General features: G+C 50.1%; 5 protein-coding genes across 5 annotated transcripts; 1 reads left to right on the plus strand and 4 right to left on the minus strand.

The window, feature by feature from the left end:
* Positions 1-670: 670 nt before the first annotated feature.
* On the minus strand, positions 671-2,528 carry PV10_00843 (uncharacterized protein). The gene is made up of 2 exons (XM_016364966.1): positions 1,863-2,528; positions 671-1,789 (listed from the first exon to the last, which is right to left on the minus strand). The coding sequence occupies exons 1-2, from the start codon at positions 2,455-2,457 to the stop codon at positions 783-785; spliced, it is 1,602 nt and encodes a 533-aa protein (XP_016228615.1). The 5' UTR covers positions 2,458-2,528; the 3' UTR covers positions 671-782.
* A 340-nt stretch (positions 2,529-2,868) lies between these two features.
* On the minus strand, positions 2,869-4,619 carry PV10_00844 (uncharacterized protein). Its single transcript, XM_016364967.1, has one exon. It carries the CDS (start codon positions 4,375-4,377, stop codon positions 2,953-2,955), a length of 1,425 nt encoding a protein of 474 aa, XP_016228616.1. The 5' UTR covers positions 4,378-4,619; the 3' UTR covers positions 2,869-2,952.
* A 981-nt stretch (positions 4,620-5,600) lies between these two features.
* On the plus strand, positions 5,601-7,725 carry PV10_00845 (uncharacterized protein). Its single transcript, XM_016364968.1, has one exon. It carries the CDS (start codon positions 5,836-5,838, stop codon positions 7,486-7,488), a length of 1,653 nt encoding a protein of 550 aa, XP_016228617.1. The 5' UTR covers positions 5,601-5,835; the 3' UTR covers positions 7,489-7,725.
* Positions 7,726-7,900: 175 nt separating this feature from the next.
* Positions 7,901-9,511, minus strand: PV10_00846 (GTP-binding nuclear protein GSP1/Ran). The gene is made up of 4 exons (XM_016364969.1): positions 9,302-9,511; positions 9,119-9,211; positions 8,918-9,071; positions 7,901-8,863 (listed from the first exon to the last, which is right to left on the minus strand). Exons 1-4 carry the CDS (start codon positions 9,368-9,370, stop codon positions 8,526-8,528), a joined length of 654 nt encoding a protein of 217 aa, XP_016228618.1. The 5' UTR covers positions 9,371-9,511; the 3' UTR covers positions 7,901-8,525.
* Positions 9,512-9,703: 192 nt separating this feature from the next.
* On the minus strand, positions 9,704-10,856 carry PV10_00847 (uncharacterized protein). The gene has a single exon (XM_016364970.1). It carries the CDS (start codon positions 10,802-10,804, stop codon positions 10,085-10,087), a length of 720 nt encoding a protein of 239 aa, XP_016228619.1. The 5' UTR covers positions 10,805-10,856; the 3' UTR covers positions 9,704-10,084.
* Positions 10,857-12,782: the final 1,926 nt, after the last annotated feature.

Genomic DNA, 12,782 nt, shown 5'->3' on the forward strand with positions numbered 1-12,782 from the left:
TGGGCGCTTGACCAACTCCACTTTCTAGCCAAGATCGCCATCGACAAGTTTCCACGGTAAGACTTTCAGGAACGCTACGATGGGTCAAATTCCGGGGGGGCTGTCCACTAGCTCAAGCTTGAGATTCCGAGGAAATTGGGCATTCCTCAATGGTCTTGTCGCTTCCACATCACAGCGAGTAGTCGTTCAAGTAACCTACAACCAGTATTGATTCGTCCAGATGGGAGTTGCAAGCTGCCAACGACTTCTTCAACCATCAATGTGTCTCCGATTTTGACGGTTTAGAAGTGTGGTGTTTACATGATGTAGTAGGCCATTTGATTATCTTCCGTCCGTGAATAAAATCATCTTTGTTTCGTCTCGTTTCGTCCACTTTCAAAAAGTTTCCAGCATCTGCCCATGCTGCCCCAACACCACCCCGTCCACCCCGTCGTAGCGCGTAGCCGCACATCCGCCACTGTGATCGGCTCCCACGCTAGTCTTAAACCCCTGTTGGAGTGTGATCTCCTCGTCGCCTCGTCGCCTCGATCCAAGTTTAGCCGCCTTCTCTTGCTCCACGGGCGTTGTTTGTCTTTGTGATGCATGTCTATACTCTGTGACTCTGCTACGACTCGATGACTTTACAATCAGACCCGTCTCACAGACCTGTGCTCGAGCCTGTGTTTCCATTCCATCATCCTTCTCCACACGAGCCATGCATACCATATCCAACCCCCGTTGGTTTTGCACCTTTTCAGCCTCCCAGTAAATGAAACTTGATGCATAACCTTGTTCAATCAAGGCTACTCTCTGAGTTGCACTCTCACCCTGAAATCGATGGGTTTGACAAACCAGTTGTTCTCGGTCTGCCATTCCTTATTTGGATTGTCCAGTTCAAAGTGGAATCTTCTGACAATCTGGGGGATGAGCTTCGACATCTCGAGGAAAGAGATATGTCGTCCGATGCAGGTCCGCGATCCTAATCCAAATGGCATCCAATAGCCTTCCATCGCCTTGAATTGTTCGCCGCCTTCCTGCTCGACCTCCAGCCATCGCTCGGGTCGAAAGACATCAGCATCGTGGCCAAAGATCTCTCGATTGTAGTGCGCACACCAGCTGTTGATGCCCACCAGAGTACCACCGGGGAAGAAACGTCCACAGATATCGACTCCCTCGTCAGGAACTTCCCTCCACATGGGCAATCCTGTTGCGGGATGCATTCGCAGTGCCTCCTTCATCACGGCCTGCAAATAAGGCATCTCCTGACTTTGCTTGAACGAGATGTTGGGGTTGCCACACCGACCCTGTCTCTCGTGCTCTTCGATCTCGTTGCGGAGCTTCTCCATGGTTCGAGGGTGCTTCAGAAGGTTGTACAGGATGGATGACAGACTGACCGCCGTTGTATCCGACCCAGCAATGATGTTGGACACCCCCATCATGAACACATGGTATGCTGTGACCTTTTCCGGATCCTTCTCGTTGGCCGTCATCAATTTGTCGAGAAAGTCCATCGGCGCGTTTTCATCTCTCACTTCCATTCGCTCCTTTTCGCCATCCTTTCCACCTTGTCTCTCCTCTTTTCTCTGTTTAATCCTCTCGTTGACATAGCGCATCAAATAATTGCGACCCGCCGCACCGCCCCATCCTAGTCTGGCTGAAATGGCAAAAAGAAATGGGTGCCATCTGGCATAGATCCCAACCAATGTTCCATATCGCAGCACCCCATGCAAAGCCTTCAAGAGGCCAGCAATATCTTCTCCTTTGTCCAGGAATCCAAATCTTTGAGAATATGTAATGTCGCCGATTACATCTTGACCGAGTTAGCTCACGGAGGTCATCATAGCGCAATGCAGCCATTGCAGCAAATAACATAGAAGACCTACCAAATGCATACAACTGAAACCAATTCCCCATATCCACAACCTCCTTCTGGTGAGCAAACTCGGTCAACCGCTGGCCGAATATCTCAGCACATTCATCCACATAACCCTCGTAATTTACCAGACTGGACATGGAGTACATGGCTTGAAACCTTTTCCTCGTTTCGCCATGTCTCTTCATATCTCGATCTGGGAACAAGGTCCATCGGTCTGGACTGGGATGCTTCCACGCCTCGTACCAGTCAGCCTTTGCGAACCTCGAGCCGATTCCGTAGACCTTCTTGACCACTTCGGGCGAATCGATGCTGTACATGTCCGAGGCCACGCGGACCACGGGACCATACCGACGATGAAGGGCAATGTCATCGTGTTCCCAGCGGCCTAGTGCCACCCGGTAGAAGTAATACAGTCGACCGAAGCGGGCTAGGAACGGGCCAGGAACCGTGCGTAGAGGTGATGTCAAGGACTGGTATATGAAGAGCAGGGCTTTCATCGTGCTCAGAACGACTATAGCCCAAAGAACATAGCGCATCGTAGTCTCGAGCACTGTTCCATGTTCCTCAATGGCCACCACTTCGATAGCTGGGAGTTTCGCCATGGTCTCGGATGATGATTAAACAGAGAGCGTTTCCCGCTGATTAAATGCTCGATGTCTCCTCATGTGTAGAGGAGCTCAGTCTCCGAGGTGGCCGTGTATACGAGAGGTTCGAAAGACTTCTAACATGGAGAAATCGACTCTTTATCACCCTTTCGACCATGGGCTTGGGCTTGTGTATCAAGTTGAGGGACTCTTTCCGCGATCTGGACTCACCTCTGTATTAGGATTCGGGTATCCGACCCCGCGTTCTCACTTGGGACTGCCGTGAATAATATTTGCCGACATCTGTGGGGAAATACGCTTCCGACGGGGTGGAGAAACTTGGACGCTACATTATGATCCTAATCAAGAAAACATAGTCCCATATTCGAGCAACTTGACGAAACTGCAAGAGGTGGGAGGAAATGTGTGGTGTGAAGAGAATGAATCATTCCGGAAAATGTATATACTTAGTATAATGCTGCGCAGTTACAGCGTGATCGATCTGCAAGAAACTTAATGCCAGCGAACTGTGGCCGTTCGCAGGAACTTTCTGACCTGGTCCGGCACTAGGTCTTTGGAGCGAGAGCCGACTCTGCGTAGTGTACGGAAATGACGACTCTTGATAATCACGTCGTCCCACATTCGTTCATTAACGCAATCCATCTGTGCTCGCTTCTCGTCAATAGGGCTTAACATGATTGGAATTTCCATGACTTCCTCAGCCGGTGCCGTTTGCTTCTCCTTCCAGGCATCAGAGCCAACCATGCGCGTCAGGGGAGCCAAGGCGTCATCCCAAGTTCCAGACCGCAAATCACATTCATCGAATTGAAACTCGTGTAATACCTTGCGATGAGATGTGATAAACACAGAGGCTTGAGTTGCGTCCAGCCTGGCATTGCTCAGATACATTTGTTTGAGACGGCGGAATTTCAGGGGACGAAAGGCGGATTTTGTGCTTGCATCGGGACATGCATTGGAGCAGTCGAGCAAGCTTGATCGAGACGTGCAGGGTTCCAGGTGTAAAGACAAAGGGCATGGACCTTTGAAGCCAAGCCATTTGAACTTGAGCTGTTCAAGAGACTGGAAGGAGGCCAAGTAGCTATGCAGGATCTTCAAATGGTCTGATGGTTGATGAGGGCCATATTCAAAGGCGTCCATCTTGATGTTAAGGGTCTTGATACGGCTCCAGACACGGGTGGAGGCTGGGGAGCAGCCTATACTGATCTGTGGTCGTAGGTGGAAGATTGCTCCTGGGTGGATCGGGTCGAGGGTTAATTGATCGAGCCGGGCTGGTTGCGCTTGCTCGACGGCGACCCTGACGGAGAGCAATGCGTAGTCGACAATGTTTCTCCTGTATCGTTGCGCACAAGGTTGGTTCGGGCAAGAAATCCGAAGATGGCGCAGATTGGGCACGGCAACAAAGGCTCTCAGAAAAGAGTCAACATTGGTTGCGGCGTGAAAGAGGGGCGGATAATGTTTGACGAGCAAGTCATTCACCTCCCACGAGCCGAACTTGGAGGATTGGCTTGACAATGTGGAGGAAGCAAGAGAGTTTGTGGAATTGATAGAGCCGGTGGAGCTGGAGGACGAAGACGGCCTCGATACCCCATGACGAGGTTCGTAATTGAATCTCACCTCCTCTAGACTTCCAGGGATCAAAAGGGGCGGGAGAAATGTATCTGAGTGATGGGGCATGGTAAAGGTGAGCTCTCGTACATGAGCCCCGATTCGGTCCAATGCAAACATTCGCGACCGGCGCGAAAAGGTGTGGATGGTAAAGTTGATGTCTACCGACTTGAAGAGAACAGGAGCGACATCAACAGCAAATGTTTTGCATGTCAGTCGCAGAGATTGCAGGTCAGCCTTTGGGGTACATGACAGAAGGCATTCTCGGGTAATGTCGACTCGCCAAAAGGTGGCGAATGCAGATGAAGGCATGTTGTAAAATTTGCATCTTTGCGAGGAAGTGACGAGAGGGTGTCAGAGGGAAGAAGAAAGACAGTCTTGCGGAATGAGGCAAGAAGCTGAAGAGTGGAGATTCTGTAATGCAAATGTAGAGTGGATTTTATTCACCTCGAAGCCATCTTGAGTGGTAAGGCTTGAGGCAGGATGCTAACAGAGAATTATAAAGCGAGAGGGAGCAGAATGGAAGGAGACTCAGGCTGCAAGGAAGAAGAAAAGCAAACCTACCTTTTCCAATCAACAACGATTGGGAAGGGGACAGATATAAGTGAAGCAAGAGAAGGGAAACGAGCACGAGGGAAGGAGGCAAGCTGTTGTGACAGTGAGGGACTTGTGTTCCTGCATGAGGTTTGCTGGAGCTATATCACGACAGTTGCGCGGTCGTGATGCGTCGACGAAGCGTAGAGAAGTTGAACAACAAAGATCATAGGCAGATGACGAGGGTTGGGATGCGGGAGAACAGTTGGGCTGCATAGACTTGCAGCGAGGTGCAGTAGTCGAGACATGACCGTGGAATGGTCGTGATTCTTCGCGTCGAGAGAGAGAAGACAACGTGATTGAAACAGAGGAAGCGTGTTTTAACCGGAGTAAAGGCGTTGGTTGGCCAGTTGTAAAGTCATGGGTCATGGTTGGCACAAGAGCACAATTTGTTTTATTCTTGGCCTGTGAATGGACGACGCGTGATGCGGTTTATTTTATTATGAATCTATGATTGGAGGGTCGACTTGCCCAACGAGCATGGTGCCTTGGTACGCGTAATAAAACTTGATGCGCGAAGCAGCCCTGGCTAACACGACCAGCAAGAGATAGGTGGTGGCTATGCCCTTCTGCAGGCATACCTGGGGGTTTGTTTAGGCGTAGGGTCTAGGTGTCCAGCCCCTATAGTGAGGGCAATGGTTAGGTACATGGCCTACCAAGTAACTAGCTTACCTAGGTAGGTAGGTAGTCCTAAACTGGAAGTATGGCCGATCCCCCAATTCGACCTCGGCACCATGGTTACAACCCAAGCCCGGGCGTTCACAAATTTCGCCACTGGGATAAGCGCTCGGCCACAGGCGCCACCTAGATTCCCAGATTCCCAGATTCCCTCGGTGCCTCTCGTTTGGGGTTTGGGCGGCGTAATCATGTTCCGTCGTCGCTGACATCACCCACATCGGTGACACCTTGAAAACGTTTTAATTGTGCACGCGACACTTTATCACCTTGCAAAAGTCTATCTGAGCGCCTGAGTACATCGTGAAAAACATTATCTTTTGATCTTTTGGGAGTACTTTCATTCTTGGGTGCAAATTCAACATTGGCCCCTCGTCTCACCTAACGTTCTTCTGCCTGCTTGTGTTCTTATAGCCCTATAGGACTCTCAAGAAGTCTGGCCTCCACCCATTGGAAAGCACATTATTCTAGCGCCAGTGCCTCTCTTTCGCTCTACGCACCATGGTATCTTTTCTCAATCCTCTCCCGAGCCTTCCTCAGCCTCTCGGTCCTTATAAAGTAGGCACTTCAGAATGGGAAATACCCGTCTCCGAAATCCCCTCGACGGCAAAAGTACCTGATTCCAAGATCTCGACCATCAAATTTCGTCTTTACTACCCCACGACTGACTCGGCGCCCTCAAAGTCCATCAAATGGCTACCGTCACCCCAGCGGCAGTGGGTTGCGGCATATTCGTCCTTTTTGGGTGCAAGCCCTCGCGTCGCATCCTGGATATCTGCCTTCCCATCTCTCCTCAACTATACCACCATTTCAGCGACCCCAGATGCAGAACTACGAGATAAACCTCGGTCCTCGCACTTTCCCCTGGCCGTCTTCTCACATGGGTTAGGTGGAAATTACAATACTTACAGCGCAGTCTGTGCCTCGCTGGCCAGTTTCGGTGTTGTCTGTGTGGCTCCAGAGCATCGTGACGGCAGTGCCCCAATCTCCTTCATCCGTTCCTCCACCCAAGACTCCATCTCGATCCCTTACCAGAAATACTCTCATACTCCAACTCCCGAGGTCCTAAAGGCCCGCAATGCCCAATTACGAATCCGCCTTTGGGAGCTAGACAACCTGTTCACCGCCTTGACTTCTCTACATCAAGGCCGAACATTCACGAATTACGCTCTTCCCACACAAGATACCCCACGGCAGTCGATATTGACGGATGCATTGGACCTGCGTCCTGGCCGTGTGACTTGGGCGGGACACTCATTTGGTGCTGCTACGATGGTGCAATTTGTCAAGTCAGTATATCACCGCGACCACGTTCCGTCGCTTGAAGGAACGCCGTATGAAAACGACATGGACTGGCATCCACTCTACACACCCGCAGACAATGGTCACTTGGTCCAACAAATTACTCCCGACTCGCCTGTCGCATTGTTAGATCTATGGACTACGCCTCTGCGAGATGAGTCTACGAAGTGGATGTTAGAGAGACCAATGCCGTGCCACCATCGAGATCCAACCTCGGCCGACACTCCACCGAATACTGTGGCCATCTTGTCGGCAGAATTTAACAACTATGTTGACCTCAAGAACCGCACTATCGCAGTTCTATCACGACAGCCAGCAGATGCAATGATCGAACTTGAACGCAGGAAAGCGGCCAATGAAGCGTCTTCCACCAAGCCCACTCCAGACAATGGGCAATCGATGCCAATGCCCACAATCACAATCACCTCACCTCCTCCACCATCATCATCCCCCAACTCATCCAACTCATCCAACTCAACCTCACGAGACGTCAGCCCTCACTCATCCGCCAGCCCTGCCTCATCAACCACATCATTCGCCCCCTCCACAAGCGAAGCCAAACCTTCCTCTGAAGCCTCACAAACATCGACCGTCGAGCCACACCTATATCTAATCCCCAACTCCGCCCACCTATCCCAATCCGATTTCGGCCTTCTCTTCCCCAATTTCACCCGCTACCTGATGAACGCTCAGGATCCGCACAAGACCATCGAACTCAACGTCCGTGCCATCCTAGCCGTCATGAGGGGTCAGGGATTACCTGTCAGCGACTATACCACAGAAGGAGGACCAGACCGAATCCTTAGCTCGGAAGGTCTGGAGAAGAGATTTGTCAGGATTCCTCTTGTATAAGTGCAGGCAGGTTGTGATGGGTCAATCAATTGCATTTTACTTGTATGTATTTCTTGCATAGCGACGGTGGTGGTCACCTTCTTTGTTTCCATCCTATAGAACAGCAAACATTCTTCTCCTTTCTGCGCGGTTTGGAATGCCCTGGTTTAGCGAGTCATGTACAAAGTTGCGGCCTAGTAGAGATAGAATATCATTAGATCATATAGCATCTGACTGAAGTACCTGGGTACCTTTTCACTGTTGTCCATATTGTGTACCTAACCATAAGGTATTTTTTATTAGCCTCCAGTCCACATATAACCCCGTTCTTCGGGTCAGTTGTGCTGGGGATTACCCCACTCAGACCAACGCCAGCACGCGCCCCTCGGCCCAACTTACAGTGCCTGCGGTAACCCCTCGCAGTCTCATGCCACCTCCCATACTGACTATGCCCGCCTTTCTAACAAGACATTAATAATTCACCTGGTGATTATATTTGATCAATTCGTAGATCTAGTTTGAACAGGACATCTTCGCTGTGCCTTTTTTGGTCGTCACCGTTGCAAGAGTTCTTTTTTCTTTCTTTCCAAGAATACCAATTTATGAGTCCGTGCGTCTAGCCACATCGACAAAGACGCGCGAGAGGCTCGTGTTGGTTGATGCCCCTCTCCGCATCATTGGTTTTGATATTCTCGCTATGCTATTGAATCTGTCTAGACTGCTGGAGGAAAAAAGGAGGAGCTTGATATGGTATGCCCTCTCAGGAGGTGTGGCTGAGAGCAACATACATACAAGATTTCGTTTCGTAATCGTCACTAGGGACGCAGTTGAAGATGACTGCTTTTTGAAAGCAGTGCTGCCCCTCGTTTGTCCGTGCCTTCCCCATCGCTGGAGTGCAGCAGCTCAAACCAGCTCTCGTTCTCTGCCTTGCAATAAACACACGTCAGAACGTCCTGCATCGTCGTCTCGCTGAACCCCATCCCATCAATTTGTGAATATTCAAGACGTCCATGGAGCCCATAGCTGCCAATCTAGGAAAGGCATTATCTTTGCCTAACCTACAAGTCGGGATCTTCTTCGTCAGGCAGAGGCATGGCTGCGGCTTCGGTCATCTCCTTGTGGTATTGATCCAACAGCTGTTGGTTGATCTGAACCTCTGGGGGCGCAAGAGCAGGAGCTGCGACAAACTCAAGCTGGGGATTGCCAACCAACTTTCGGGCCAACCACAGGAAGGGCTTTTCAAAGTTATAATTGGACTTGGCAGAAATGTCGTAATATTGGAGATTCTTCTTGCGATGGAATGTAATCGTCTTCGCCTTGACTTTACGCTCCTTGACATCAACCTTGTTGCCACAGAGGACGATGGGGACATTTTCGCAAACACGGACAAGGTCACCTAGATGTCGATATTAGTCATCAACCCGGTCGCTTGTAAGATGATGCCACTCACGATGCCAGTTGGGAACGTTCTTGTAGGTGATTCTTGAGGTGACATCAAACATGATGATGCCGCATTGTCCGTTGATGTAGTAGCCATCTCTTAGACCGCCGAACTTCTCCTGGCCAGCAGTGTCCCAGACATCGAATTGGATTTGACCCAGATTCTACAGATTGCGTTAGAGGATGCTTGGAAGGATGACGGAGGACAAACCGTGGAGAAGCCGAGAGGATGGACTTCGACGCCCAAAGTGGCGATGTACTTCTTTTCGAATTCACCGGTCAAATGGCGCTTCACAAAGGTGGTCTGAGAAAAGCGAGTCAGTACACCGACTCCGGATCCATGAATGTCTCTTAGAGAGTGGCACTAGGCCTGAAGATTGTTCGAAAGACGCACCTTGCCAGTACCGCCATCACCAACCAAGACGAGCTTGAAAGTCGGTGGGCCTTGTGCAGCTTCAGCCATAGTGATTGAGGACTGTGGATGTGAAAGGCTATCAGAGAGGGGAGTTGATGGTGAGGCTAGGTCGCGGTGGTGTTAGGACGCTCGCGAGTGTGATTGAGAGGGAAGTTGTCGGAGGTAATGGAAGATCAAGATGAATGAAAGATTCAACCTTGTTGGGCTTCAAAGATTTGTTGTTTTGCCTCAAGGCAGGCGCTAATGCCAAGACCTATGAGATTGTTGCCGTGACGTCTGGTCACGTGAATCCAGTCACTAGCGCTCAAACGAATGTCATCCACTATCAACTGACTTACTAAAGCACTGCATGGGTAACTACAAGAGGGGGTGATATCTGGCTAAATGTTACTTGTACATGAATTTGTCTCAGCTATGAAAGGTGCGGCATTGCTTGGAGCCATTGGCGCTGGGGGTAAAGTCTCGAAGCCCATGTTGTTGGCTAACCTGCACACACACTGCCTCTGGACTTCTCGTGAGCTCACTTGAGCCACGTCGCTTTCCGTGTCATGATAAAACCACTCATCGTCAAGGTGGGCGCCACATTCCCACTTCGATTGTATGATGGTGGAGACACCGAAAAATTGTCGAGTTGTTGTCATTTAGACTGTCGCTGTGGACCGTGGAGTCATATTGAAGTGCAGTCACGAACACATGATCTCTCAGGATCGTTGATGCCGAGTTGTACGCTCTGTTCTTCAAGTCGATATGTCCCCTCGATGGTCAGATGGGAACAATGTGACAGCCCAGCGAGCCTCTCCCTCCCCAATTCTGCCTTGGGGTCAATCTCAGGTCCAATTCTTGACTGGCACCTGTACTACCGCGAGAGACCTTGACGAGTATTGGGCGTCCAAGGTTCTGACTGACCGTCTCGCTAACCTTGCGCAGTCTTTCATGATTGGACCATATTGCATCTCCAAACCTCCGGATTAAGTCGCCGGCCTTGAGTCCTGCTTCATTTGCAGGGCTCTCAGGCTCAACACTGTTGACTTTTGCAAAGGGGGTTTCTGGGACAGATGGTTGTGATTGCGCTGGACGAGGGCTCTCTGTTTGAGTAGAGGATAGGCCATTGGCACTAACGGGGGTATTGTTTTCAATTGAATTCTTGTATTTTGCATGATGTTCGTGAAGGCCTTTCTCAATTTTGTCCATTAGGTCTTTCCAGTCGTTTCGGAGAGTAATGATCCTGGCTCTAGTCACACGAATTTGTGCCACGTCAATGTCCGACCGTGGAAAACCATCAAAGGTGAGGAGACTTGTTTGCATTGTGACTCCATGGCTGTCAAGAACAGCGCCCAACGCCTTGAGTTCTGCTTCAAGATTGTCCTTTCTGGTGATAAGTTGTTGCAGGGTCAGACCCTCGAGTGTTTGACGCTGTTGAATAGATGTAGGCCCACTGGGAACGTGGATTTCAGCGAGATTAGGCTCCATTGGAATTCCCATGGTATTCGACCAGATTACTGGTGCGAAAGACAGACATGTATGGATGGAGGAGTCTGGCGCAGGCAGATGAGAACTACGAAGTCAAGCGGGGGTGGAGTAACAGTCACTGAAAGATACACAAGGACGGAGGCCACTACCGAAGTTTTACCGGCCCTTCTCAGCCTTAGGCCTTTCATGCCTCCCAAAGTCATTCCATTCTCATCTTGTAAGCACATTCTCCAGGTCAAAGCCAGAGACAAAAGCATCTAAGAATTGCACTCAACGAGCATCAGTCACCGCTAGGTATCTATCTGTTAATCTGAGAGACACACCTGATCCATGCTTATAGAGATCTGTACCGTGTTAATTCCTCCAAGGTGTGTCAGTTTGTTCGAGTTCAGTTGAGGATTCACAGTAAGTCATCATCATGTCAGAGCCATTGGCAATAAGAAGGTTGGTTGTCATGTATTTCCAGGGTGTTGGTATCATCGCCATGGGCACTTATCGCCAGCATTTCTTCATCGCCTCTTACCCTAACAAGGTGCGCCTTCCTTTGATATCAACGGGATAGTTCCTTCCTTGATCAGGCAGGTTGGAAACTGGCCTACTTTTCCAAATGCAAATCTCACACTCTCCATCCTTTGATCTGGCCCATGCTCTATTGATCAACTTTTGGAACGTCTTCAATTTGGTCCATTGGTCCTCGATGGGGAAATTTTGATTGTTGGCTTTGGTGCTGTTTTCGTCCTGGCACCCTCATCTTTTCACTCCCATTCTATCGTTTATTTCTACCCATGACTTCACATATCTTACCTTCTATCGTTGCAAAGTCACTTGATAGACACTTTGATGATGGTTCACCTATCGTTCGTGGCTCGGCAGAACCGCAATGCTCCCAAAACTCGTCTAGGCTATCACAGTCCCCTATGGCACTCTTCATTCACCAGGATGCTTGCCAATCCTTCTCCTCAGGCATGTCTATCACACCCGCGCCTGTCACGCAAAATAATGAAAATTTCGATCCTCTGATACCTATCGTTCTCCCCCCCATAACCGCTCGCTCATTTTCCGATCAAACAAATCCGAACATGCGTTTGCCTCAAAATCGAAGGTCGTTAAGCTGCGGCGGTCAGTCTCCAGGGGGACCAGCGCCACTTGATGCACATTGTATCCATTTGTCTGCTCATCAGGCGCGACAACCACCCGAGCACCTCCAACATCAGAGAAGAAGGCCGAATGGCCTTCAGAAACGAATACGTCCTATGTTTGCCACTCAACTCGGGCCAGAGTTTCCTTCTCTGAAGAGAACCTTTGGCGCCAGAACAAGACTGCAAGCCACCTTTCCGATGTTCACCGGCTCCGAATTGCCATCATTTCCCCCTCTGCGGACCACCTCAAATTCGACTTCACCATCTGAAGCGGATGAGCCCGCTGTTTGCTCCCAGGAACCAGCAGACTCGGGTTCGATACACTTGATCCACAAGTTCCACAAGAAGAGACGATCGACAGCATCCTCAGGCTTCGTACACACCGTCAAGACAGCAAGTTTGAGCAACGCTAGCTTGAGCCTTATTCCTCGTTCTCTCAGATTCGGTCGGTCAACAGATAGCTCAGGCATCTTCGGCCATTGCGATCGTCCCTCAATGGATAGTGATAGGCCTCCAACGACTTCCTCAGTTGATGATGCTGTTTTTAGCAGAGGTATAAAAAGACGGCAGATAATCCAGGAGCTCATCAGGACAGAAGAGAGCTATATTGCAGACCTCAAGGCATTGATCTATCTCTACTCGACCCTGCTGGCCACAGCAACGAGCATCCCCAACAAGGTCAGATCGTCTATTCAAAAGAACGTTCATGACTTGCTTGACATGCATGAGGTTCTCTTGAGGAAGCTCCACGAAGAGGCTTTCCAAGCCGCGGCAAGAAAGTGGGCTGACACCAGCTCTCCTCGTCATCTTGGATCTCCACGTCGACATGGACGTTGGCGGAGCGTTGAATC

The sequence above is a fragment of the Exophiala mesophila genome (assembly GCF_000836275.1).
Source record: "Exophiala mesophila strain CBS 40295 unplaced genomic scaffold supercont1.1, whole genome shotgun sequence".
In the NCBI taxonomy this organism is placed as follows: Eukaryota; Fungi; Ascomycota; class Eurotiomycetes; order Chaetothyriales; family Herpotrichiellaceae; genus Exophiala; species Exophiala mesophila.